Source organism: Apteryx rowi, unplaced genomic scaffold, assembly GCF_003343035.1.
Source record: "Apteryx rowi isolate R43461 unplaced genomic scaffold, aptRow1 scaffold_81, whole genome shotgun sequence".
In the NCBI taxonomy this organism is placed as follows: Eukaryota; Metazoa; Chordata; class Aves; order Apterygiformes; family Apterygidae; genus Apteryx; species Apteryx rowi.
The window spans coordinates 1,216,972-1,244,413 of NW_020451105.1; the positions used below are offsets into that span (position 1 = coordinate 1,216,972).

The 27,442-nt window shown below is 39.1% G+C and overlaps 1 protein-coding gene across 5 annotated transcripts in view; it reads right to left on the reverse strand.

The window, feature by feature from the left end:
- Positions 1-52: 52 nt before the first annotated feature.
- The window catches only part of CTTN (cortactin), a 27,930-nt gene continuing 540 nt past the window's right edge, over positions 53-27,442 (reverse strand). The window contains exons 1-16 of one of the 5 annotated variants that reach the window (XR_003257427.1): positions 23,980-24,093; positions 23,467-23,540; positions 21,987-22,116; positions 18,502-18,612; positions 17,813-17,867; positions 17,223-17,333; positions 16,260-16,370; positions 15,555-15,665; positions 12,370-12,425; positions 11,181-11,250; positions 10,483-10,631; positions 3,762-3,851; positions 3,479-3,668; positions 2,458-2,529; positions 1,619-1,847; positions 53-1,243 (exon numbers count right to left, since the gene is read on the reverse strand). Coding sequence is in view for 4 of the 5 variants with exons in the window: in XM_026089402.1 (XP_025945187.1) it covers positions 1,711-1,847; positions 2,458-2,529; positions 3,479-3,668; positions 3,762-3,851; positions 10,483-10,631; positions 11,181-11,250; positions 12,370-12,425; positions 14,163-14,273; positions 15,555-15,665; positions 16,260-16,370; positions 17,223-17,333; positions 17,813-17,867; positions 18,502-18,612; positions 21,987-22,116; positions 23,467-23,540; positions 23,980-24,063 (1,662 nt within the window). In the remaining variant the exon portion in view is untranslated. The other 4 variants (XM_026089402.1, XM_026089398.1, XM_026089400.1 and 1 more) reach the window with 4 other exon arrangements.

Here is a 27,442-nt window from a genome sequence, read left to right on the forward strand (position 1 = left end):
TGTGGGAGTTTGACAAAGTAATTTAAAAATGCAAAAATATTCCATGCAAATGGTTCAAAAAGTTTATTGAATATTTAATTTACAAAAATCATATCCCCTATGAGGTGTCTATGCAAAATTGGATAAAATAAACTGCATATAAAACCCAACCCTAGTAATGCAAATACAACAGAGAAATGAGACCATGGGAAAGAAAAAAAATATATATAATCATGACATACATATGACATTCATTAAGGATTGTCCCAACCATCCAAGAATTGGTTTCAACATGATGCCTTCTTCCTAGATACATTATACATTTTACCATTTTATACAAGTTCTTCTATATTCCATCGGTCCAAATTTACAGTTGATAAAAGTTTTTGCATTCTTTCTTAGCTACTATACCAATTCTGCCATTCCCATTTTGATCAGAAGGTGGAAACAGACAGTACATACATTTAACATGTGCACTATTAGATGCAACTTACTATCTTTGGTAGGGACCCTAAATCTGCAGTGAAGTCAGCTTTTTAGAATGACAAGAATTTCAGTTTTAATTTTGGTAAAGAACAGGATTCCATTGTTTAGTAGAATGTTACTGGCAGTTTCTGCTGAACGTACAAAAAAGTATACTGTCTCTGTGTGGCTTAGAAATGGAGGTTATCTATAATGGTTTTAAATCAAACTATTTGTGTAATGTTCCTTGACTTAAATATGGTTATATAAAATGTTATTACTGCACAGCAGGCCTGTTTCACTGGATGAACAAAGGATGTATTGTACACAGAATGCAACTGTGATTCCATGCTGCCTTTTTTTCCCATTTTAAAGCAATGAGACTATTCCTGTAGGTAGTCGCACAGATTTGGATGTCAGTTTCCCTTTGAACAAGTAGGACTCTCTCTGGGTGACTCAACACTTTAAGTATAGCAACTTTTTAACTTTCCCTGGGATAGAGGAGAGGGGAGGGTAAAACAAATAAACAGGTAGTGAAGAGATTAGGGACAATCAGCGCTTGAAGAGATCAGGGACAATCAGCACTAGAGTGTTTGCAGCCCTCCTCTGGGATAACATGAAGAGGAGGAGCAAGACCAGGAAAATCCATGCAAGAGCCAAGAAACCTCACTTTAAAAGAGAAGGAAAAAGTAACCAGACTGTTTCCTTCGTAACATTATTATTCCCTAAATATTGGCCAGTACTTGATTAACTGCCATTAGCTGCAACTTCCAAGCATTCTCTTCTCCTTTTCACGCACTATCTGGAAAAGAAAAGAAAAAATTATGCCCCTCCCCAGTCCTCCCCACCCCTGCTTGGTGGAAATGCAAATAACCTGCATAGCCATGATTTTCTTAGCTGATAACATTTACGGAAGACTAACTAGACTTAAACACTAGGTAAATCTGCTCACTTATGAGTAAAACATGCAATATTAAGACAGACAGCTAACTGCCCTTGAAAGGCTTTTTATGACAATTGCTAATTTGGCAGAGAAGAAATGTTTCAAAATGCATGAAAATCATTTTAAGAGCCTTAGTGAAGAACATAATTGTTACAATATATTAGCAACTTCTGTGGCATAAACATTTTAAAAGGCATCAGCAAAGTATTAAATATAAAAGCAATATATATATACCCCTCCATCCTCAGAAAAGCATCATGATTTGTAGTGTATTAAGTCAGATTTATTGACTGGGGAATTAAGGCATATCCAGTAGACAATCGTCTCTATTGTCTCAGCTCCACATAATTCGCTGGGAACAACCCGTATCGGCCTTTGCAGACACCCCTCCACCAGCCGTCATCAATCATTTCTATGTTTGTGATGATATCATCCGGATCAAAGGAAATCTCGTCATCACCGGCTGGAGAGAGAGTGCAAGAGGCCATCAGCTCAGAATTCACACAGGAGCAGCCCACCGTACAATCTCATCTATCAGTCTACCACTGCTAAAAATAACACACACAGCTACCACCTTCCCCTCTCCCATCAGGGCTGTTTGAAACAGGGTGCCAGGCAATGACAATCTGTAACGATGGCAGCCTCCTCATCCTCAGAAGTGACGAGGTAGTAGGTTTTTATCTCCTGCATGTTGGCTGCATTTCTAACTTACAACAGCAATTGCCGTCTAACATGTAGAGAAACACTTTCTTTGACTCTCCTCAGAATTAACCAGTCAAGATATTAATTGACTGCTTATGCTAAGGGTTTACAACAGGGTTAACACTTGGTTAGCAGAGATTTTGGAAACCTCCATATTTTCTAGAAACAGTGGATAGTGGTTTTCAAAAGTGCCTCAATACTATTGCTAATCACTAACCATGTTACTTGCTAAGCACTGCTAATTCTTCATATCTTCATTTCATGTATTACTACAAGAGGCTACAAGATGGAAGGAAACAGAAAATCCAGACTGTTACCTTTACAGAAAAAAGTTTTCAAAAGACAAGTTTAAGAACAAGAACTTTGCTTACCAGCCTGATAATCATAAAGGGCTATGGCTGTAATTCCAAGTTCATTTTCATATTCATCATAAGCATTTTCTTCTAAAGAGAATTAAACAAGAAACAAATTAAAAAGGTAATGCACGCTACCTATACAGCCAGAGTTCTTATACTGTAGTACCCTTGCTTTAATTCTATGGCTAACCCACAAATGAAGCAGGGAATCACTATGTAAATTTTTAGCAGTGCTGACATACCTTCTGATATAGATGATTTTTTTTTTTAATCACACATGTAACTAAACTCTGAAAGGAAGCCTTCATAAGTAGGTATTTAATACAGAAGAAAATAAAAACAATTAGCCTTATTTCAGGAAAACTTTTGTAAAATGTGATAGAACAGCAACTGAGCCCAAGGTCAGTGTGTAAGAGACTATTTAATACAATCTGTTAAGCATGCATGTGTGTGAGGGGGAAAGTGGTCTGTTTAGAATTTTCAGGGTTTTGTACCAGAACAAACAGATTCATTCTTCACACCTCATTTAGTAACAGGAAGAGGTGAGAAAAAGAGAAATTCAAGAGACTGTATTCTTTCAATGACACTATTAGTTTCAGATTTTCTTACTGCATTCCCTCATAAGCACCAAACATGTAAAAAACCAAAGAACTGTTGTTATAACTTTTTACCTGGTAGGTTAGCATTGGCTCAACACTCATTTAAAGTCCATCCCTAAGTTTTTTTCTGAACTTGAATTGCATTACACAGGGTGGAAATGGTTGTTCCTAAATTTCTGTATAAAATAATACACTAGAGAGCATCATAATTATTCCAACATCATCCCATAGAAGTTAAATAATTTCAACCTTCCTCTAGACATGTCTTTGTTTTCTAATTAAAATTTGTTGGTGCAGAACCTAAAAATTCTAATCAGACCAGGACTTTAGATAAACCAGGTCAAAGAGATATCAGCACAAGTATTCTTAAGTCATTGCCCAAGGAAGTAAAGCTTTATCTATATTGAAGAGTTCTGCATCAGAAATAAACACTCCACCTGCTTGATAATGGTCTCCTGCCCCTGCCACTTCATAGATTGTCTCCGGCTCATATTCCGGCTCCCTCTGACTTACTGCTTCTTGGTAGTCTGACTCTGCAGCTTTGTAGCCAGATTCTGGCTCATGAGCAGCTGAATACGTTGCACTAGAATTTTTGTAGGCAGACCCTGCTTCATAGGAAACTGCATCCTGAAAAAATATAGATAAAGTTTGTCAGGATTTTATAAAAAGGTTCCTATACTTAAGATCAAAAACTAGTTACTGTAAATGTTTCTAACAAACCTCATAGACTGGGCTTGAGGGTGCCTTCTTTTCAGCTGGCTGTGTGGTAGGAGACGGTGGTGGAGTTTGTTTTTTGGCTTTAGCTTGTTCCTTAATCAAAGAGAAAGAAAAGCTTCAATTAGCCTGACTTTGACACTATGTGATTTCATGACACTGAACAAGAAACAAGCCTTCAAAATTGCCAGAGATAAACAACATATTCTGAAATAAACTGAATCAAATAGAGAACAGAAAAATAGGACTGGACTGACTGGATCATTATGCCTGCCTGAAGGTTTGGACTGGCTGTAACTGTAAAGCTTCAGTGATACAGCAAAACAGAAGAGGAAAAACAAAGAAATAAAAACCACACAGTATGTATGGATACATGCGTTTAAAGTACCCAATGTTCTTTGGCATGTTTCCACAGGAGCTGCAGAGTTTCTGTATTCAATATATTCTGTTCATCAGCTGATTGGGCCTCATGTCACTATTTAGCATAAGTTTAGAGAACCTAATGCCTCCATGATCTAATTACAGCACTGATACATCATCTTTGATGAGAAACAATCCTGTAAGCTTTTGTAGGTCTGCAGAGCACTTGACAAGGCAGAAGCTAGGACAAAATTAAATCCTCTGTATACTGACAGTGAGGGGTTCAAGTGTCTAGAAGAATTCCAAGTGGTAGAAATAAAAGCACTGTAACTGTTGTATTCTGCTATACAGAGAGCACGAATCTGAGTCAAGCCTTCTGGCACTCAAGAACTTCGCACTGTGCCATTCCACCCCTGAATTAGAGGGCAAATCCACCATTACCATGGTATAACTTCACTAGGAAGCTGGAGACTGTAGCCCAAGAAACTTTACATTCCTTGCATGACTTAAAAAAAAAAAAAAGTTTAGAATTCGGTACTGTCAGCTAGTTATTTCATTTTGCCTCTCTCACAGAGGAAAAGAAATCTGTGGATTCATGGCCAAGCTTTCTTGTTTATTATACAAAAATAAGGGAATGGCAAGGAGCGGGAGACTGTGCACTGCAGTTGTTCAAGTGCATCAAGCCTCAACTCCTCAAAGGATCCTTAGGAGAAACCATAGTCCAGAGATGAAGCAATAGGAATCTATCACAAAGAATTCTTCCTTTCCATTATTTGTCACAGCTCAGAACCAAATACATCAAGCAATGAAAGAAACGTGTCTTGAGAACAGAGCCATCTTTGAAGACCAATTCAAAGCTTGGTATTGAGCTTTCTGGAAAATCTGTCCTCATGTGACCAGCCCTTCCCCGCTTTTAACTGTTGTGCTACAGAAGAAAAAGTACTGGCAAAGCATTTAGTAGAACTCAAATCTAGGTTTCGGGACAAATTAATCGGTATCAATCCGTTAACAATTTCAAACACTGAAACAGTTTTTGAATTCTTTGTCCTGTGAAATGCGTCTCTGCAATCCAGACTACAGTTTAACATTTAAGATAGTCACAGTATGATTGCCATAAAACATTTAAAAAGCACGGTCTCCCTCAGGCAATCTCAGAGCTGGGTTTCTTCCACATTAAAATGCTCCACGTGAAACCGCATCTTAAATTGTTCTCTAAAGTAGCAGAGGCTAGCTAAAAATCATGAGGCCCTGGCTGATTCAAAACAGCAGTTAAAGAGCTGCTCCCTGAACACCATTTGACTATGTGACATATGTGAAAGGCAAAAAAGAAAAAGGATTACCAGTAAACAGGATTCTTGAAGGAATGCAGTCCATATGTACATTCCCATTGTGGGAGTACATATGCCCACGTACTTTCTTAAAGTGAGAGAACTTTCCGTCTGTGCAAGGAAGTTCTCTTAAAGAAATAAAGTCCTCTTAAGGCCAAAGTTCCCCTGCCACCTCCTTTAAAGTATCTGTGGATGGTGCACTTGCATCCCTTGTCCTTTCATGATAAATTTATGAGCAATGGGCACACCCAGTGCTACTTAGTTTCCCCTTAACCTTGTCCTCCCTTCCTCAGTGTCTGGAGAATCACACAGTTAACCTTGGAGATGTTCAGTCTGGAAGAACATTAATCATCTAGTTATGGTGAAATTTAAATACCAGCTTTGGAAAAAAACTTCAGATGTGTCCAGGCAACAGAATCTTTGATGAAGCACAAGAAAAATCAAGCATAAGGGCTTGAATTTATCCCACACTTACAGCAAAAATAACGGTAAAGAAAGTAGAGAGAGAAAGGAAAAAAAGACAACAGTTCAGTGACTCACAAAAACCTGTGTTACTACATTTAAATCCTTTTGGAGAACTGCTTCCTCAGCAGAAGGAAACCTCAATGGAAAAGCTGAAAGGGATAATAAAAACCAAACTCGCCACCCTCCACAGATCTTATTTATGAGCATATGACCATCCAAAATGAATAGCAAGAGAGCTAAGGGAGAAACTGAATTTTTCCCTCACTCAGTCAAGATGATGAAACAGAAGGGGAGATAGACGAATGGGAATCCTGAGCAGAAACCTTAACTAATTTGCCAAGATCCTCCTCACTGGTTATAACAATGGCTCCAACTGGAGAAGGGTGAGTATTCTAATGGAGAGTCATTCAGCATCATAGCATGACCTACATTACTTCAAGACTGAGATGAGCGAGACAGACAATTACAGAGTTCAGACACAGAGAACTGAAGAAGTCACTGAGAGACAAAGAAGGCCTGATACCAAAATGCTTAGGCCCCATGGGGACAATGAGAACCAACAGGATGTTGTCCTGCCTTACCCTAACCAAAACTCTTGGCAACAGAGGTACTTGGACAAATGCATGCACCAGTCCATTTGACCAATAACAGGACTGTACCCAAGACCAAGCCTGGACACAAACCTTCTCTCAAGAAAAGAAAACCATCGATACTCCTGTCAGTTGTGCAACAAGTGAAAAATCCTCACATGACCACCAGGGCAGATTTCCCACTTCTCACTGAGGAGCGTAACACAGCTCATCCAGCAGATCTAAAGGACTGACATGTGTGAACTTCAGAGAGTCCTGTTCTGTCCACACCTACAACTTAAAGCAAGTGTCATCTTGAGGAAGCAGGGAATCTCTCCTAAACTGTATCATTCTGTCATCACCACATAAGCAAAGCAGGAAAGCTCTGTCCTCCAGATGGCCTCAATCTCCAAAGCACTGGCACAAAGCTGCTGCTCCTCATGACAACGCAAGCATGGTGCAATGAAACTACATAATATTTTCTAAACCTTAAAGGAATATACAAATATCACTACTTGTAAAGTCAGAAGGAACACAGAGGGCATTCCCCTGCAGACATGGCTGCCACCACATGATGGGGCCTAAGGGCCTCCTTGTACCTTGAGGAACGGCAACTTGCTTGTAGGGATGGTGCAGAGCAAGGAATGTATATAAAGTACAGGAAAGATCAGTATGAGGTAACACAAAGTTGTCACATGCTCTAGGAGAGATACACTTTCATGAGGTAGTTGCCAAGAGGTCAAGTGCTGAGTGAAGCATAAAATATTCTGGGACCAGCAGCAAGAGCGCTCTTATCATCTGGGAGTCAATAACTGCTGTATGATAATAATGTAGGTTTCTGACTTCAGAACATTTGCTTTAAGGCCCAGGTGAATGGACTGTACTGTTTACAGACACTGCTTTCGTAAATTCTCTGAAAAACAACCAAATCAAAGTAAGGAAACAACAGTCCCTAGATATGGGTGTTGTTTAGCACCTTGAAGATGACCTAAGAAGCTTCAAACAAACTAACTGGAAAGACCTGGAACCACCAGTCATCTTGTCTGAGAACAAAAGTAGTGATGATGAAATGGAGTTATTGCCATGCGAAAACATCCACCTTAGAGAGAGAAATGAAAGAGCAGGACAAATGTTGATAAAATCCATTTCCCTTAGGGACTGATAATTTCTCTCCAATTCTCTCAACATGAACTGGAAGCAATGGCTTTCCAAAGTGATCTCAGGGCTGCAGAATGGCCTTATTAACAAAGCAACACTTGTGATGTCCATCAAGCTATATTATGGTTCTTTGTCATTTGAAGAACTGTGAAAGTACCCACTGAAACAAATCCTCCTATTATATGGATAATAACACTGTAAGTCTTAAATCATAATGCTGTCCAGACTTAATGTCTGGATACAGGAAGAGAAGTGCCAGGAAAAGGGAGATCTCTTGATGGAAGATTGAAGCTGCACTTTCAAAAGCAGAACTGACCCCAGAGCTGGGGGACTACTTCACTCCTAAAGTTGCAGTGCTGGTGGCAAGGACAAGGGCTGGGGAGGACGAGGAGTGAAGAATCACATTGTAAGGGACACAATCAGGTGATAGACCTAGGTGATGCATAAGCTTAAACACACTGAAACATGCTGGGAATGGTGGACAGTAGTTCAGGAGTGAAGACAGCTGGCAATGGCTAGAGGAGCTGGGGGGCTACCAGCTGAATGGCTGCTCCAGAAGAAGGTGGTGATACAGGCTGATAGCACTTTGTTGTGGCTTTGAGTGAGCAAGTGCCAAGGCATAAATTTCACTCATCTGAAGACGGGCAACTGTAAGGACTGGATGCATCTCAGCTTTACTGCTCTGAGGAAAGGGAAACCAAGTGAATCTCCTCAAGGCAAAGTTTAACCTCCCTCTAACTAGCTTAGTACGGAGGCTAGTGCCAATGCTGAGAGAATGACACTGAGCAGCCCAAGTTGACTAATGGTCAGAGTGGCAGCCTGGAGCAGACTGACTGATCTTATCAAATAGAAAAGGCTGAATTCTGAACTTCAACTCCCTATCTCTTCCTGTCCCATGTTTAAGAAAGCGAGAGATGTCATGTTAATGGACTAACATGTTTTTCTCCAGGACAGTAAAGAAACCTGAATGGTGGTTGGACGAAGATATTAAAAATCCACAAGGTACACATGGATGGAAGGTAGCATTAGAAAAAGTCACTGGTACACAAAGATGAATTCCCATTCATCCTGTGATGTATATGTGTGGTGAACATATGCTCACACTGTGCATCTCGAAGCCATAAGGCAAAAGAGGTGCATGCTCAGGCACCCCACAGCAGCAGCCTGCTTAAGGAAAATAGCTGCCATATCTGAGAAATCAGTTGTTGTTAGAAAAAGGACTGAATGCATCTGAGAATCCAGCTAACAGTTTTTCCTAGATTCAAGCTGTTGCACAGAGGATGTTGAGACAAATTCATGTGCAAGAAGACTTATTAGTGGGGTCTGCAGCTGACGGCATACACTGACTCTAATGATGAAAATTACTTTTGGGGAAAAACAAAAACAAAAAGAGGAGAGAGAAAGAGAGATGGGGGAAATGGGAAAACTCCTCAGTAGTCAGCCAGGAAGAGCAGCAACTGAGGTCCCAGACAAGCATGCCGCTCTGGGGGCTCTCTCCAATGTAGCAGGTGGCAACAATGAAGGTGATGAAGATGACAGTTTTCACCCTGCTTCTGCCCGAGTACTACATACTTTTCCATCAGGACCCGCTCACACTCCCTGCTGGCTGTCCTTGCTTGTGACACTGTTCACTCTGGTGGGAGCATGCTAACAAGCCATCAGTGTTGCATACTGGTTGGCTGTTAAGTCTCTGCACATGGATTACTGGCTAGTATTTACCAAGCATGTTAAGGACTATTATCTGTTACTGTGCACTATGCATGGTTTTCTCTAGTATAAACCAGTATATGCAAAACATGGAGTGAAGGAGAGAGGAAAAAAGGGTCGACTCTCACACCAGTGGCAGTCACTTCGCAGGAGAACCTGGCAGAACAGTATCAGGGTTTGCAGGTGCAAAGCCATGAGACCAGAATAACATCATGGGACCACAGGAAAACTGCCACAGAGGCTCTGGAAAAGCAGCTTGGGTGAAAGGTTACAGGCCTGGGAATAGCAGGTCCTTAGCATTACTGATGCTAAGGCAATAAGGTACCTCAGGCACTGTGCAACAAAGTGAATGAACTGGACACGAAGGACAAGTTACTATTAATGTATTGATCATTCCATCTCAGCAGTAGAGTTTCACCAAAAACACAAATTCTATAAACCAAGTAAGATGTAGTTTCTGGAATAATTCTGCTCATGAGTAACACAGAAACCATAAAACTTTTAAGCATGCCAATGCTAAATATCAAATTTCTTAATTTCCAAACTAGGATTACATTAATCTTTGGAATATTATTTCCCTTCATCTCACGGGTTGTGCTATATCAATGGGTGATACCACCTCCATCATCCACAAAATTGATTCCAAAGAAATCAGCATCACCAACTATCACCGTACTACTAAACTTCTTGGACAAACATTTGCATGGGGCCTTTAGGGCACCACATGTCTCTCCCCTTATGAACTCCTCCATGCCTAAGGGAATTTGATATTTCCAAAGAAAGAAGTACAACAAGGCTAAAGCAGGACAAGGTCAGACAGCCTAGATTAGTGCTCAGGACCAGCATATATATTTTGGAACAGGATAAATACAAAAACCATATACTATTAGGTGTTAGTCTATCACCACTATCTGATGTCTGATATACATATGGTGCATGTTGAGAGAAGGCTGGCTTTGCAAGCAGATAAAGCAGAGGTACCAACACACACAAACACACACAAAAACACACACACAAACAGACCTTTAGGCCTAGCTGGAAAGAAGGAAAGTATCCTTTAAGAAAAGATACTCTTTTCTCCCAACATTACACTGAAACACACCAGACAGACTACGCAAGTGGGATTTGAATCTTACTGACCTCTAGTTTCCTTCGTGCCTCCTCCTGTTCTTGTTTCTCCCTAGCCATTCTTTGTGCTCTTTCAGCTTCTGCCTTCCTTCGGTCTTCCTGCTCTTTTTCCTTGGCTAGGTTTTCAAAGTTAGCTCGGATGTTGCTTGTTTTATTAGTGACTGTAACATTAAAAAAAATCAGGTGTTTTTGTTTAAGGTTGTGCATAATGGTAGCCTGGAATTAGTTTATGGTATAAATTCCCACTAGGATGGAATATGTTTCTGCAATTTCTGCTGTGTGAGCTCACAGCACATTCAGGAAACTCCTTCTATCCCTCTTTCTCCCTCACCCCTGCTGTCCTGACCCCAAACTTCTTGTGAGCCACATTCCTCTTTTATTTAAAAACCTCTGCAGCATTCCTCACTCCTCCTTCCTTTCTTTCATGGTTTAGTCTCTAACACTCTACTCCCTCACTCAGTCTATTCCCCACTCTCTCTTGCTCTTTACTCTTCCCTCAACTCATATGTTCCTCAGGGTAAGAAAACAAAACCAAACAAGCAAAAAACCTCTAAAGGGAAAAGGAAAAGAGGAGCAGAGATTGCTAGAGACCTGCAAATACAGAGGTTCCCTTTAGATGATCCTTACTCCTCATTGCTACACCAACAGTTGTACCTTGGGCTTCTGGGTAATATCACCTCCAGAGAAACAATTTTGGGACAATGGCTTACCAGCTTCTATTGGCTTGGTCTTCTGGTAAGTTGATGTTGGTTTCTCAATATCTTCAAAAGTTGCTGCATTCTATCAGTAAGGAAACAAAAAAAAACCCCAAGCTCTTTTATCACAAATTCATGAAGACATTCAGACAGCATCAATCTGTGACTTATTTTACTGTGATACTACCTCTATGGCTTTTTTCACAACACCAGAACAAAAATCAGGAAGAATCAAAACTTAAGGAGTAATTAGTTCTAACTATTTAGAGTCAGAATTTTCAAACTATTTAGAGTTAATCTTCATGGACACATTAAACTCCTCTTAATTAAAAAAAAAAAGCAGTTTATGAACAGATGACTTATAAGAACTGAAAATGAGGCAACCTCCTAAACATTTATTGTGTAGCTGTTTGTTTCTAATCCATGTGGTGCAGGATTTCTACCAAGGTAAAAGCATCCAGCTCTCTTAAATAAACAGACTGTTAAAACAGAGGAAGTATTTTGAGGACAGTATTCAAAATAAGAGGTTTTTTTTTTTTTTTTTTTTTTAATGAAGGGTCTTTGAGTCTGAAGCCACCAAAAAAGAATGCTACAGACTTTCAAACTCTTCTAATTTCTCACTTTTAAATGACTTACATACAGCTGAGAGGGATAATTCAGTGAATAAATTTCCATGTGGACCTCTTCATCTTCTAGATTTTTAAATTAAAAAACAGAGAGATAGAAAAGGGGTATCAGCTGTTCTGTCTTTTACTGCTGTAGGATAGTAAAACAAATTCTCTTAAAGAGAAGAGAAGAGAAGAGAACTTCTAATTAAAGTGGGCAAAGCTGGAAGATAATGGGCACCTATTTTAAGCAGCCTACTCAGAGGATATCCTCAATGCATAAGATAAGGCACTAGCCAGTTGTTAGAAGACATGACTGACATCCTGGAATTAAGGGATTTTCTTATTCTTTTGTGTAATTTTTGCTGTCCTTTCAGTTTGATGCTTCAGCTTTCCATACCATGCATACATACATACATGTGTGTATAAATTGGTATCATACACCCTTGCTTTTGTAGAAAGACTTAGAGAAGCACAGAAAGACTTTACTGATAGACTGGAGAAATATCCAGAAATAGAGAGATGAATACTGTAAATCTAACCACGCTATTTCGTATCCCTACAGGCTATTGAAGTCATGGCTCTTTTAAGCTACTTACCTTATCCATCCGATCTTTCTGTACACCATACTTCCCACCAAATCCTTTTGAATAATCTAAAAGCAGGATAAAATGGTCAGAATAGGGAATTTGTTGTCCACTTTTCTGCCAAATGCAAATAGCCATTTCAAATGCAAATAGCCATTTCAGCTGCATGCAAAGACACAGTGACAGCCGCCAAAGAAAATGCAACTTGTTTTTTGATGCAGAAAGGATACATAACTGCAAGAGCCTTCAGGTACACCAGCAGATGAGAGGGGTTGTAGGCCACATGCATTCTTTGAGTAAACATTAAGCTGAGGACTGACGAGGTTTCAAGCAAAGAGTAAGGGATGAGCCCTTCTAATGCATCACTTCTGTAACACAGCCTTTCACAGCACCAAATCTTAGCCCTCTGTAATAGTCATGTAACCTAAGCCACTTTGCTTTCCTCAAAGCAGTGATATCCAGTCTTCGGTGACCACAGAGGTGTTTTTTCTCCTTAACTTGATACATTCTATGAATGGCAGGAAATACAACAAATTTCTTGTTCCAGGGGATTTAATCATGATACCCAACTGATGAACATGAAAGTCATTAGTAACTCCTGCTCTGCATACTAAAAGGGCCAATTCCCCAAGACAGCATGATCTTGCAACAACTCACCACCATGGAAATGGGATGGCCCTGCCGTTCTGTACCATCTCTTTGCTGCACACTCTTACTCTCACCTAATGCTGACTCTAGCACTTGCTATGCTCCAGAACTAGTTTAATTCACTAGTGGCACAGAAATACCCTAAGAAGATCAGCTTTCTGCTGTTTATAGTGAGTTGGAAATCTACTCAGAGAAATGTCTGACAAGCACCAGAGACAGTGCAATGGAGAAAGCAAGAGTGTGTGGCTGGAAAAACACCTCCTTCTGGTGGCAGTGAGCTGTTGAACTATCTGCAGGAACACAAGCTTAGACTTTGTAGATGGAAAGGCTTTCATACACGTCCCTGGAAAACAATTACAATTGCTCCTTTTTCTCTCAGCCCCAAAATCACTTGGGTCGACTAGTCAGCTATTTTAGTGTTTGTACTTGGGTTTTGCTAAGGCACATCTGACACTCTGGAAGTTTGAATTTGTTTCACTATCGCACAGAAAAATATTGACTATCAGAATGAACAACCTCATTTTCTTCAGCTTTGTATGTATTTTCAGCCAGAATAAATATACTACACTTACATTTTCCTGATCCAGACTTCTCACTTTAAGATAACGGAAAACCAGGAATTCATGGTTTGTACCCCAACTATTTCACAATGAATAAAGAGAGCATTATAACAGTATTTGCTCACCCAAGAACCACAAACATTCCCTATTTCTTGTTTTAAAGACTACAATTGCTTTAAAATGACCCTGCCATAATCCACTGCTTGTTAGTGGTTACACGCATGGTCCTTATTTGAATATTTTTCCACCAGTTTATCCAGGCAAAGTTTCACATTAAGACTTTAAAACTGGTAAACACAATGTCATTAACATCATACTAATAATTATGTTTTTATTATCACATTGTATGTATAGCTATTAACTAAATGCATAATGTTGTAGAGCTGTTAACTAAACATTGGATATCTGTTTCCTGAATACAGGCTTGCTTTATGTAACTCATTTTAAAAATAAAACAGAAGAACACTGCTAAATAATGTAGGAATAGAAGCGCAAGAAAGTGTCTGCACATTACTAGCATCAATCTACTTAGACAACTATTTAAGACTGTGTGAGAAGTGGCTGCACTGTTAAGAAAGAAACAAGTGAAAACGGTGCCTTGTTGAGATTCATGCTTGGCTAGTTTCTCCTTGTATTCAAACCCCACAGCAGATGGGTCCTGCCTTTCTCTCTGTACACCAAATTTCCCTCCGAAACCACTCTTATAGTCTGAAAAAGCCACATGTAATAAAATAAAATGAAGGGAGGAAAATAAAGAAGTTTAGTCAGAGACACTCAAAGCAATCTTTGCAACATTTCTGAATTACCAATAATTTGGGATGATGAAAGAAATTTCAATAAACTTTTGTAAGTGTAAATTCAGAAGAAGCTTCCACTTGAGATTAGGAAGAGGTCAACATGATGTATCAGACATAGGAAGACCATTCTGAAGTCTCAGAAAAACAGCACTTCTCAGCATTTTTCATTCATGCTACATAGTGCACTTGCATTTTATCAACATTATGAACACACATATGTAAAATATTTACCAAAACAAAACAAGATACAAGAGGATCAACAATTACAAATGAAATGAGCTTCCTTCATCAGCATGTTTAATATTGTACATGTACAATACAGTTTGAATTCTTAAGAGGTATTTAGATAGGGTCCATAGATACTAGCCTTCAGATATTCATATACAGCATGGTTTAAAAAAAGAAGGAATATTCCTGCTGCTATTCTGCTGCAGAAAAAAACTCTTAGCTAAGAGCCACAATCATTCACTACTGCTGCTTTAGAAAAGTCTTTTTAACCTACAACATAAAATGAGGGCACCAAAAACAGGACTTCAGGTAATCTCTCACAGTAAAACCTGCTGGAGCATCCAACAGAAAAATATTCTGGGAATCAATTGTAATTGATTTAATTTAATTTAATTTAATAAAAATTATTTAATTTAATTTCTTTAAATTAAAAGTGAGGATGCGTGGGAGCAGGGAAGAAATGGTTGCTTTGGACCTTATCTTCTGCTTGTCACTCTTTCATGGGAATAAGTATCATACAGACAGTGAGAAAGGACAGCATTAAACATTAAACATTAGATTTCCCCTGCATGGAAGTAGGGGTATACATGATTGAAACCCAAAAAGGAAGATTATTTGTTAACAGCCTCATGGAAAGTTTTATGAAGATTTTGGTAATTTGTGGTTTGCACAAATCAGCTGAAAAAGGAAAAATAATCTAGGTTACCTGCAGACTCATAAGGCTGCTCCGGTTATTGCTAAGTCAGAACTTTCAGTGACTTAATATCAGATTTGTTAAAGCTGCTTTGAAGACACCAGTACAACCAATACATGGTAACAGTTCAGACAAAGAAAAAGGAAATATATGTTAGCCACTGTAAGAGTGTAGCCAAAGATACAAGGGAGATGAGGTTTCACACAGGGAAAAGAACAGTCTAAACAACCAAAGTTAAAAAGAATGGCCAAGAATCTCAAACCAAAATACCTTTCTGGGATTCATGTAGCTGCACTTTCTCCTGGTGRTCCCAGCCAAGCGCACATTTGTCTTGTCTGTCTGTCTGCACACCAAACTTGCCTCCAAACCCCTTCACATAATCTGTGTGCATAAAATTCCAGAAAACATTACTGCAGTTTATGATTGTAATCAGTATTTAGAAAAAACAGCAACAGGGCAGATCTGTTATTGGATAAGCTGCCCTGTCATTAATAAGTTTCAGTCTTTATGCTCCTGCTAAACTACCTCAACAAATAGAAGGACACCTATCCAGTAACTTTAGGACCACAATACAGGAAAACATCTCAAATCCAGTGTAGATTACAGCATACAGACTCAATAATATTCAGATACCTGAAGAATTTGATGCATTTTCCATCTAAAGCCAAATCTTACAATATGTGCACATCTACATATACGCGCAATGCAGATATATAAATAATAAAGGTCTTCATACTGCCTCTGAAGACTGTAGATCTGTGCAGTTACACATTTATTTCAGTACCACCTATAGGAACATAAGGTCCCTTGGAAATCAGACTGAGAAAGTCAGGGACAGTTTACAATGCCTTCCTTTTCATTTAAGGGAAACAAAAATCTATTTACACAAAGGGCAAACACACATTTAACAAAACAAAGTATTGTTTGAAAGGGTGATTGATTTGAACCAGTATTCTTAAATAAGATAATAAAAACCTTTCTGTGATTCATGTTTTTCCGTTTTGCCTTGATATTCAAAGCCAACAGCACTTTTGTCCACTTTGTCCTTGTCAACACCATATTTCCCACCAAAGCCTTTGGAATAATCTAGAGATAAGAGTAAAGATTTTTGTTTATAAGTGTTCAACAACAAAACATTATCCTGGAAAACTTTGTTAACCATATCTGCTAACATTAAATTATGCATTAAAAAAAGCATTGACATCCTTGGTCAATCTTGGTTCCTGACACTGAAGTTATAAATTCTTTAAATTACATCCTCTTAGCATGGAAAGTAAAATGGCATCATATGTAGTTCAGCTACTGGGTGGTATCAGCAATTCTGTAACTTGATTCCTTGATAAAATTCTTAAGACACTAATAGCAAAGTGAACTTCAAAAACTGTGTCAGCAACAGCCTGGATGCTTTTAAATAAACAGCCCCCTCTTCTCTCTAACATTTCTAGAGTGCAAATATTTCTTTGAGATAAACAGAAAACAGATGGCAAAAATGTCAAAATTTTTCAATAAAGCACTCAATTTTTTGATCAGATATGCCTGGAAACCTGATTAGCAGCACAGTATTATCTCTAAACACTACTCTAACTGATAAATGCTTTATTCTACTGACAGTTGATTCTTTTAGAAACAATTCTCTGCTGTGGTCTCAGTATTTCAAGCTACAACTTCTCAAAAAAACTCACAAAAAACTCTGGACAAACCTGCATGCCCTGCCTCCAAGGTAACAGCAGCTTGATTATCACTTAGAATTGGTTAGAACCTATGTTTTAGGTTCTTTTTCAGAAGTAGAAGTTTTCAGCAACATAAATTTTATTCAGTATTAATTTTCAGCAGTTTTAGGAGTGCAACAGCCTAAAAAACTGAATATTTTACAACACTGCCTGTCATGAATGCCTACCAAATCAGAACAGAAACCCATCACGATGTATGTCCACTCACCCTTCTGCGACTCATGTTTCTCAGTTTTACCCTGGTAATCAAATCCCACTGCACTCTTGTCCACCCTGTCAGCCTGTACTCCGTATTTTCCACCAAAACCACTTGAGTAGTCTGTGTTCAGAGTAAAGCACAATAAAAATGAAATGAAAAAGCTTTTAATAGAAATATCATATCCTATTATTTCAGAACTGAAATACCAATCTTGAGCACACAAAATTAAGTCTAATTTTAAACATGGAAAATAAGATGGGTGACAGTCCTATAGTTCACGATGTTTCCTCTTAAATCAATAGGGTGCAACGCAGCAAAGAACAATTCCCCATCCCTCTAAAATGTCCTTGAACCTCACTTCTTCAAGAAGAGTCAGTCTCAATGACAGGCCATTTCCTTTTATTAAAACCTCATCAACTCATGAAATTGCCTTGAAATTCATTCCTCCACCTTTTCTTCCACCCAAATCCCTCAACATTTGATTCATGGACAACATGGATTGGGGCCTCATTGTGTTAGGTCCTTTACAGACGCTGTAAGAATAGAGACTTATTCTAACACTTATAGAAAACATGCATCTACAGATGTGATTAGTTCACCTTTTTGAGAGGCATGCTTCTCGGTTTTCCCTTGATATTCAAACCCAACAGCTGACTGGAAGAGAAATAAGAATGTACCCATGACAAAGAGTTAGACATCAGCAGAAAAAGCTGCTGGCACTTCAGTGGACAAACAGCATGAAAGGAAAAGATCCTACAGTACTGCTCTGACCTTCTTGATCTGGAGCATAAATGCCTACTTAAGACCTACAGGCTGTATTCATTTGCATGATAATCTCAGTTTTTGTCATCCCTTGCCAAAGCAAATTGTTCTAGCAACATACTGCAGTCTTGCCAGGTTCAGCAACCAAGTACAACAGAAATTCAGCATTTCCATGCAGTAGTTCATGTTGCAATACAAGACAAACCATCCCCCAAACCTTCCTTCTGTAGCATTCATGTTGATTTTAACCTCAGTGAAGAACATTGCCTGGTTACAGGACATATTTTAACATCTCTTTGGAAAACAGGATTTCTTTCCCTAGTTTCCCATGAGAGGCTTTTTCTGTTTTGATTTAAACAGAAATTAGTCTCCATAACAGTCAATGACAACTTACTGCTAAACTTCAAACACAGCATTAAGAACAGACAGCAATAGCATTTTTAGGTATTGGAATTTTTCAGTTGTATGTATAAATTGATAAACACAACTACTACGCGAAACTGCAGTATGAGAAGAAACTGCTTACCTGGTCAACTCTATCTGTTTGTACTCCAAACTTGCCTCCAAACCCTTTCACTGAATCCACTTGGGAGCAGTGTTTAGAAAGCTTGGATTGATATTCATGTCCAACAGCTGACTAACAGAAATTGGAAAGATCAAAAACAGGTATCAGTTCTATATAGTTCTGTAGTTAAGAGAAAACACTGCATCAAGTAGTTTGAGGACAAGCATCGTTACAGACACGTATCACTTCCGTTCTCTGTGTTGAAGCTAACTACCATGTAAATTGCTACTCACTTGAGAAGTCTTTACAAGAGTGTCAACCATGTTATCAATACAGCCTAAGCAAGGGGAGCGCCAAGAAAGCCTGACAGCAATGACTATATTTTATAGAGGCTGTTTTACACTCTGGATTTGTACATCAAATGACACAGATGAAAACAAGAAAGATATAGATGGAATATTGTTGGTGTCATGCAAAATTTAAAATAAAGATTAGTTCCAGATAAAATACACAGCCTGGTACTTAGGCACATAGTTACAGATCTGTTTTAGCTGATACTAGATTGCGACCAAATACAACTCCAGCTAGATTTTCCCACTGACAGTGTTTTAAGGAGGCACCCTGACCTTCTTCATAAATTGACATTACATGTCTACTCTCTGTACTTTCTCCTCACTTGCAAGATGGCATCACAACATGAAGCAGTGCATCTGCATCAAGAAAGAGCTCCCCCTGCTCAATGCATCCCTGCCCCGCAATCTCCTGCTTGAGTCTCTTGCTGGAACACGAGCCCAAACATAGCAACCTGAGGTGCAGTTACGACACGCTGTCACTGATAAGAGGATATGCAATTACACACCTGAAAGTACATCCTACCATACTCACAGATAACATTTTCCAGTATTTTATTAATCTAGGGCTAACATATGCTCCCAGAGATACTCTCTAGTTCCTAGAACTGGAATCAATGCTAAAGCCTTGAGGGTTGCTACGTAACATAGCAAAAAGAAGGGTTTTTCTTGTCCAGAGCCAAAACTGAACACCAGCCAGAGAAACTTGCAATTTTCCACTTTAATCTAAGATTTGAGGCTGTTGCTTAAATGCATATCATTCCTGTCAGAGGCAGAAAGAGAAGAACCTATGATCCGTTGTACGTAGCCGTGTCCAGATTGAAAGGCTGTATTCTGTGGCAAACACCTTTCCTGACTCAACACAAGCATCAGCCCCGCGTGGCACCGCAGGCCCTAGCATCTGACCCCTTTGTTTTGGGAAGTTGGCACCTGTGGCTGCACAACAGCACCCTTCCAACAACTGCCCCCAGCTTAAGCCTTTCGCAATGAAAAGTTGCTTATCTTGCAACTGGACCAGCTGGACCAAGCTGAATTAATTTGATGACACAAGGTATCTAGAAACTGTAAGTAACTCAGAGAGGGGAAAAAAGATGGTATTACATGTTCTTTTTATACAGGTGCTGGGAGGAAACACGCACAGCAATCATGAAAGCAAAATGTTACTGAGCATAAAGGCTGAAGTAACTGTCAGGTAGCAGAACAAGGATGTCAATAATAGGACACTGTCTTAACTCAAAAGCAATATAAAATATTCCTTTTTTTCCTGACTGATCCACTCAGACTCTTGCTTATTTTGCAGGTGTTCTGCAGTACAATAACTGCTAAATGTGACAGAAAAGGCTCCCATCTCCTTTTCTTCTTCCCTTTCCCCTATTAAATTTCCAGAAGACATGAAGATCTGAAAAGCCTAAGCTTTATGTGGTTTTATGTGATCCTCCTTTTGTTTTACTGAATTGAGGTAGGTAAGGGTAAGCATGTTGTTTTCTTTGTGTGGCACTAGAACAGAGAAAGTTCCTTTCTGTATTTCATTAATATATCAAATATACCAACATACCTCTTTTTAGAACTTCTTCAAAATCTGTAATTCAGACCCTCGTAATTCCTTAGTATAACAACACTCTGCTACATTTTAAATCAGTCTGACTATGGAATTATATAATTATTCATTTTAGGTCAACATCAAGGTTTTGCCCTAAACAATCCAAAAAAAAATCCCAAAACAATCCAAAAACCTATACTATCAACAACACTCCAATATTTCTCATTTATTTTAGCTGGGTCAAGACCTTAACACTAGCACAGTCACAGGTACCCTTGAAGGGAAGACCTTAAGGATTAGGTTTAAAAACTATAGTTATCTGTAAGAAAGCTTTATTTATTAAAATACATTACAAACAGTTCCTATCACCAATATTACTCAGATGGATAGAACCCAATTTTTCCTGATGATTATTTCTGACCTATGGGAAAGAGTACTGACTTTTGTTCTTTTTTTTCATGCACACAGGCAAGAGAGAAATTGCCAGCACTAGAGAGCTATGCAGCTGCAGAACAGGCCTCATTATTGAATCTGTTCAGCAATTCCTTTCCCAGATTCACAGGTTAGGTTAGCCTATTCCAAAGGCCCATTGAGAATTACACAGCAATTTACTCTGAAATACAGGAATTAGTAAAAATTTAAAGTTGAAAAATCAGTAGAAACCCAGAAAGTAAATTAAATAAGAAATTAAAAATCATTCTTATTCACAAAACAGTTGGGCTCTTATTTCAACAGAGTATATGCAAGAAACTAGCCCAAGCTTGATATGGTTGTCTATCACATGGCCATCGCTAAAATCAGCCATGGCTAATGGCTGATTTTAAGAATTATCATCACTTTTATTAATAAAGTGCAACTTAAACAGCCATTAAGTCCTTACGTAAAATATTACTGTCTGACTAAAGTACAATTATTTTTTAAACACCTGGATTACTCGACACTGCTCACACTTTCCCCTGTTTAAGATGAGAGCTATCTTCTCATATGAAAGAARAAATACACCCTTTTCTTCATTCTTTGGTAACCTCAATATGCATAAGAGAGCTGGCACAATATGAAATAAAAAAACCCGCTGAGTTTGTTCATGCCCTAAGTACTTTCTTAATTTAGAAATACACATTTAGAAACTTTAACCTTGACTCAAGGTCAAGGCATCACACACAAGACTAGCAAGCAGACTAGCTCTAAAGACAGAGCAAGCACCAAACAAGAACATGTGATGCCAYTGCACATCCCCGAACTCACAGATCATTCACAGATTCCTAATTTGCCATCTGAAATACTTGTCCCTGACACTTCAAGTGCTTTAGTTCAGCTCTTTGCATAGGAGAGTCCTGATTTAATTAGGGAACATTGCATGATATTCTGATATTCCCACAGACTTGGATGATAGTAATTACAAGTGGCCTTGTTACATCGCTATAAGGGTGACGATTCTGTCCTCAAAATGAGCTGTGGTTGTGTGAAGCTTATGCCACGATCTGAGCTTCTACGTTCACTGTCCTGGCAAAGCTGGAACAACAACATTCTTCAGCTTTAGCAAGCCTCACTCACATGGGTAGTCCATAGGCAAAGCAAGGCCTATACTGTCAACCCAAGAAAACATGCATACTTACTTTATCCATGCGATCTTGTTCCACACCAAACTTCCCTCCATAGCCATGGGAGGCCTTTGGTCCTGTTTCAAGCTCCTTCTCTTTGAGGTTCTGGTGTTCTTGGAAGACGTTCTCTCTCAGCTGATGAATACTTTAAAGACAGGTAATTAAATAGCTATATAGCAAGTTTTATCAAAGAAGTTTCAGAAGATAACTTCAAAAAGATGCAAAATAGACAGCAAGAAGATAGTCTAGAAGTTGGACAACTTGTATTTTTCAAGGCCTTCCCATTTTTCAGTACACAGGGCACTTCATCATATTCTGAGAATCAGAACTTATTCCATTGCAAAACATTGTCTGAAAAAAATGAAAGGGTTGGTTTTAAGACTATAACACAGAAGAACGTTTTGATATTTGAATGACCTTACAATCAATTACCTAGAATTTGTGTATGCCTCAAAAATATTCTCATGTCCCACTTCAACTGAAGTTCTTCTCAATGATTTTTATTTAGATTGCAACTTTTCAGAATAGGGATCATCTCTTAACACACAGTCCCTATCATAAGGGGGGCTCTGATTCTAGCTGAGCATTTTGGACATAAACATAACACAAAATAAGGATGCACCAAAGACATTCACCTCCTCTTCCTCAAGTGTTCCCTTGCAATATGCAAGAACTGAACTTATAGTAGTGCAGGCTACATAAAAGAAGGACAAACCAAGATGGTCATCTGTACCTTAAATCCTTCCCACCTGAGTTTAAAGCTTCCTGAAGCATATCCAGCCAGCAGGTGTCATCACTGCACTCCAAATAAGAGAGCAAAATTCATCCCTGAAGCAAGCCACACAGTTCAGTCTCTTTTCATTTGCAACATTGATGACCTTTATTCATAGCTATATGCCATAAGGGTAGATGATCCAGAAATACACAACCATAACCAAAATGAAGAACATATCCTAAAATTGTCTTAAAGTTATGAGAAGTCTTCAACACTTTGCTTAAGAAGTACAAGATTCAGAAGTTGGATCATTTTTGTCTCACATAGCCCTTTGTAATGCATTCATTTTCCTTTCTGCCAGAGGGCTCAATTTGTTACCTTGCCAGAATTTTTATGAGTTTGGTAGGCTATTTTCTAAACAAAGTCTGAGAATTAAAGGACCAAATGTACCCTTAAAGTACCAAATGGAGCTGCTCAGATCACCCAACAAAACCTTTTTCCCGGCAGTATTTGCTCTTGTACAGAAACAAAGCAAAGAAACTTTGCAGACACAAAGAGGCAGGAAGAAAAATATTTCCTGTTAAAGAGTCCCTACACCACCTCTTATCTTAATTTCACATCTGAAGATGCTGACATTTACAAAAGACTGGCAATGTTGCAAATAATCTTCTATGGAGATTCTTGTTTTAATCATGAAGATACAAATAACAGAGGACAAGAATGGATTAAAAGTTGCTTGGAACAGTGACTACTAATAAATTTAAAAGAGAACTGCTTTACTTGATGTGCTCTTGATGGCCGGATCCTTTCACAGTTTTAGCCCCCCAGCGCTGTTCTTTCTCACTCACATCATTCTGCGAAGGACACACATAAAAAGAGTTAAAAACCCAGTAACTTTACTAGTTACCTAGACTTTAGAGTTCACAGCAAAAGCCTTCACAAGTTAGTGAGATTGGAAAAGTTAAGACAACTAGCTATTACTACATTCACTTCTAGTCATCTGTGAACCCTGTGCATTCTCCATCGCTGGACTGCATGTAACACACTTCTGGTCCCCAAAAGCTGCTGCTTCTTGATCTCAACCATTTGGGTAGAGACTACCCTGCTGTGCCCAGGCGAGACAAGATAGTTTTGTTAGTCACTCATAGGCACAAAATCCTAATCATCTCTCCTGCCAGGAATATGCTCACATCAGTTTATCTTGCTTAGATATAATCCCTGTCCTGAAGAGTTACTCTTTAATGCATTATGTAATGCAGTTCTGCTGAGTTGATAAAATTTGAAAAGCCGTACCACAAAATCAGGATCTGTCTCCCAGTCATCAGCTCCATCATCCTGATTGACAGAAATGGTGTGACCTGCAGTAGCCTTCCACATCTAGAACATCATCAGAAGAAGCACTGTCATGCTCAAGTTACACATAAATTTTACATTATGCATAGGCTGATGGAGATATACTTCAAAATTCCCAACAAAGTGCATTATTTAACTGGACAAATGCTAAGCTATATTTGCAGTGAAAGTATATTTGATCATTGGCTTTCTGGCTGCCTTCTCAAGCTAGTTTGAAAACTCTCTTTAGTTTTCCTATCGGCACCGCAAAAAGGCCAGGAATAATCACTGACATGATTTCAAAGAGAACAAGCCCCTATTAACATTTGTGTCTTTTCTTCATTCACTAGTAGCCTGCTTTAAACCATTACTTTGAATGAATTCTGTTCAGACAGGTCTCATAATCAATGTCCACTTTTGCAAGTGCCATTAATTCTAGATCACATGCATATGTTTAAAGCACAGCAATATTTGTTTTTTCCCCAGTCATTAGTAACAATGAGCATGATATTGTTCATTAAGCAGTATAATCTGTGTATCTTTCTTCTGTTGTGTAATAAGTTTCTGCATTATGAAAGAAATCCAAACAATTATAAAAAATTTGCGCAGAATCTAGGCACTAGTCCACTTGCATGCAACAGCAGAGTATACAAGTTACTGCTCTTTTCAGATAATCCCTTCTGAAATACGTGTACAAACTCAGTGTCCTGTCTGAATGTTTCAGGACAAAGCAGAGGGTGGATACTAGAGTATTGACAACAGGAAGCAAAACTCATAAAAAGGCAAGCAATAACACCTAGAAACAACAGTCAATGCTTTTAAGTGGCTAAAGATTTTGGATATCTCACTTCCTCGAAACCTTATCCTCTATGGAGTATCATGTTGGATGCTTCAGTTAACACTTTCAAAAGTGACTAGTGGACAGGATATCTGGCCTGCTTGCTGCTAGTGGTTGTATTTTATAACCCTTAGCCTATGCAAAACAAAAAAATCTTTCTAAAAAGCAAAAATAACAACAAAAAAGGTTTTTATTCACTCAGCTTTTCCAGGTACATAAGTCAGGGGAAGGTTTTTCTTCTTTCAGTACTATACCACTAGCATACAGCTCTTCAACATTTCATCCTTCTGTCCTATTACAGACTTTTCTTCATTTTTCTAATTAAGAATAGATTATAAGGATGATTGCCATGGACTATTTCATTTACACAGAAAATGGAATGAAAACTCCCCTTTAAATACAAATCTAGGCCAGAAAGATGTTCTCCAGGGATCAGATGGCATTTATTAACATTTGTGCAGAACTGGACAGGCAGTTGTTCTGCTATGTAATATGAAAATTAGCATAAAATTATTTAAAAATTCTGAACCTCTGAGCCCATTGTACATAGAGACAACTTGCTTATTAAATTGTAGTTTCTTTAGGACACAGGCTGTCTTTGTATATAATTTATATATGAAAAATAGAATTCCATAATACTAGGTGTTTTATGATAGTAGTGTGCTGTCTGCAAACTCAGATTTAAAAACACGTAGCTAATAATTCATAGCTAAAGTTTATACAGAAAAAACGCTGCCTGTTCTACAGCCTGACAGAATACACTGAGGTGCCAGTTTTATGAAGCATTTCAGGAATGCCAGGATGGGTAATAATAATGAGAGGAACTAAACAATTATCAAACACCAAGGTAGCAAATTATAGAGTGGTCTGGAAAGAGAGTGTAAGAGTGGAGAAGACAACATAGTACACTTCTCCTTTTACTTCTTCAGGTCTCCCATGTCCAAATTCCTATGGCAATTAAGAACCAGCATTTGTTAAATTACTTAATATCCAGAAAAATAAAAAGATTAAATATTTATTGTGAAATCCTTTAAAACATTAGTACTTTATCCTTTTCCTTAGAATATTCTCAGTCTAAAGCCTTGCCTCATGCTATCCTATGTCTCAGGTTCTCCTACTCTTCACTTTGCCAAAGCGCCTTCAAAAAAACCAATCCGTCACCAAAAAGAAAGTGCTGGAAAGCAGAATCAAACCACCTCAGTAATGAAACTCAGTGTGGGGTTCAAGGTTTAACTTTCTAATCAAACACAAACTGATGGTGACTCCTAAGAGGGAGAGCTCACATGTCTCTACGCTGTACCACAGGGCATGTAGTGCTTGCTACCTAAACTCAATTTTTAAACTACAAGAGCTGAATCACACATATATGCATATGGTTGCTCTATCTATCAAGTTGTGTGAAACAACCTTTTTTCCTAAGTCCGTAGTTCCAGCACTCATTCAGTAGTCATTCAGTTTTGTGTATGCAGTTGTGCTGGGGTGTTTAAAAAAACAATAGCTAAATCTTTAAGTGTGGATTTCTTTGCTTCCTCCTCAAACTCTTAAAAACAATAATCAAGGAAGGAAGGTTCTCACCCCTCTAAAATACAAAACAGAATCCTTGTCAGAAGACCACATTCTTTCCTAAATTACACGCAAAACCATCAATATTTTTCCATGTCTCAAACCTGCATTTTAGGAACTGAATTATGAAAAGGAGGAAAGCAATGCAGCAGCAATTCTCAAACAATTGCTTTGGTTTTTGGTGGAGAGCTAGTGTCGATACGCCAGATTTCCTCAGGAGCTTGCTATTCAACATCCCCTTCAAAACAGAATGTGGAGAAATATGATCTATTTATGAGTCACTGACTCACATGGTCAAATTTCTGAAGGAAAAAGAAAATGCTACAGTTCAGACCCATTGAGGCTAAATATATAGTTCAAATGTATCTGGCCAGCTCTATTCTTCATCCTTGTAATGACTAATTAACAGTCACAGCATCTTAGGCAGCACTTTTAGTGATACTGCCTGGAACCCCCCCCTTTCTGGGGGAATAGGGACAAACTCCCTGAACAAAGGGAGATGGCGATGAAGTCCAAACGTGTCACCGCATGCAAAAGGCATCACAGGGTACTTCCAGGACTGCTCCTGCACGCAAATGGCTTTTTTGTGCGCGGCCACGTCCCCGCCCTGCCCTTGGGGCTGCCGGGCGGATTTGGGCAAGGGGCAGCCGCCCTGGCCCGCGGCCGGGTCCCCCGCGCCGGGGCCCGCGGCGCCGCGGGCGCCCGCTCTGCCCAGCGGGGAAGGGGGTCCCGAAACTCGCGGGCCCCTCGGCCCGAGCCCGTCCGGGGCCCGGCTGCCGCGGACGCCTGAGCGCCGCCGCTGCCCGCGCCGGACTCGCCTCGAGGGCTGCAACGCTTTTTCTTTTTCTGTTTTTTTGCTTCTTCCAAGTTATTCGCTCGGACCCTTCCAGTTCGAACAATTTTGTAGCGTTAAAAAAACAAACAAAAAAAAACAAAAACAAAAAAACCCCAACCCCCAAGTCACGCAAGCCTCACACCGTCTCCTGCGACGAGGACGGATGCGCCGGCCCCGAGCCCGCTCCC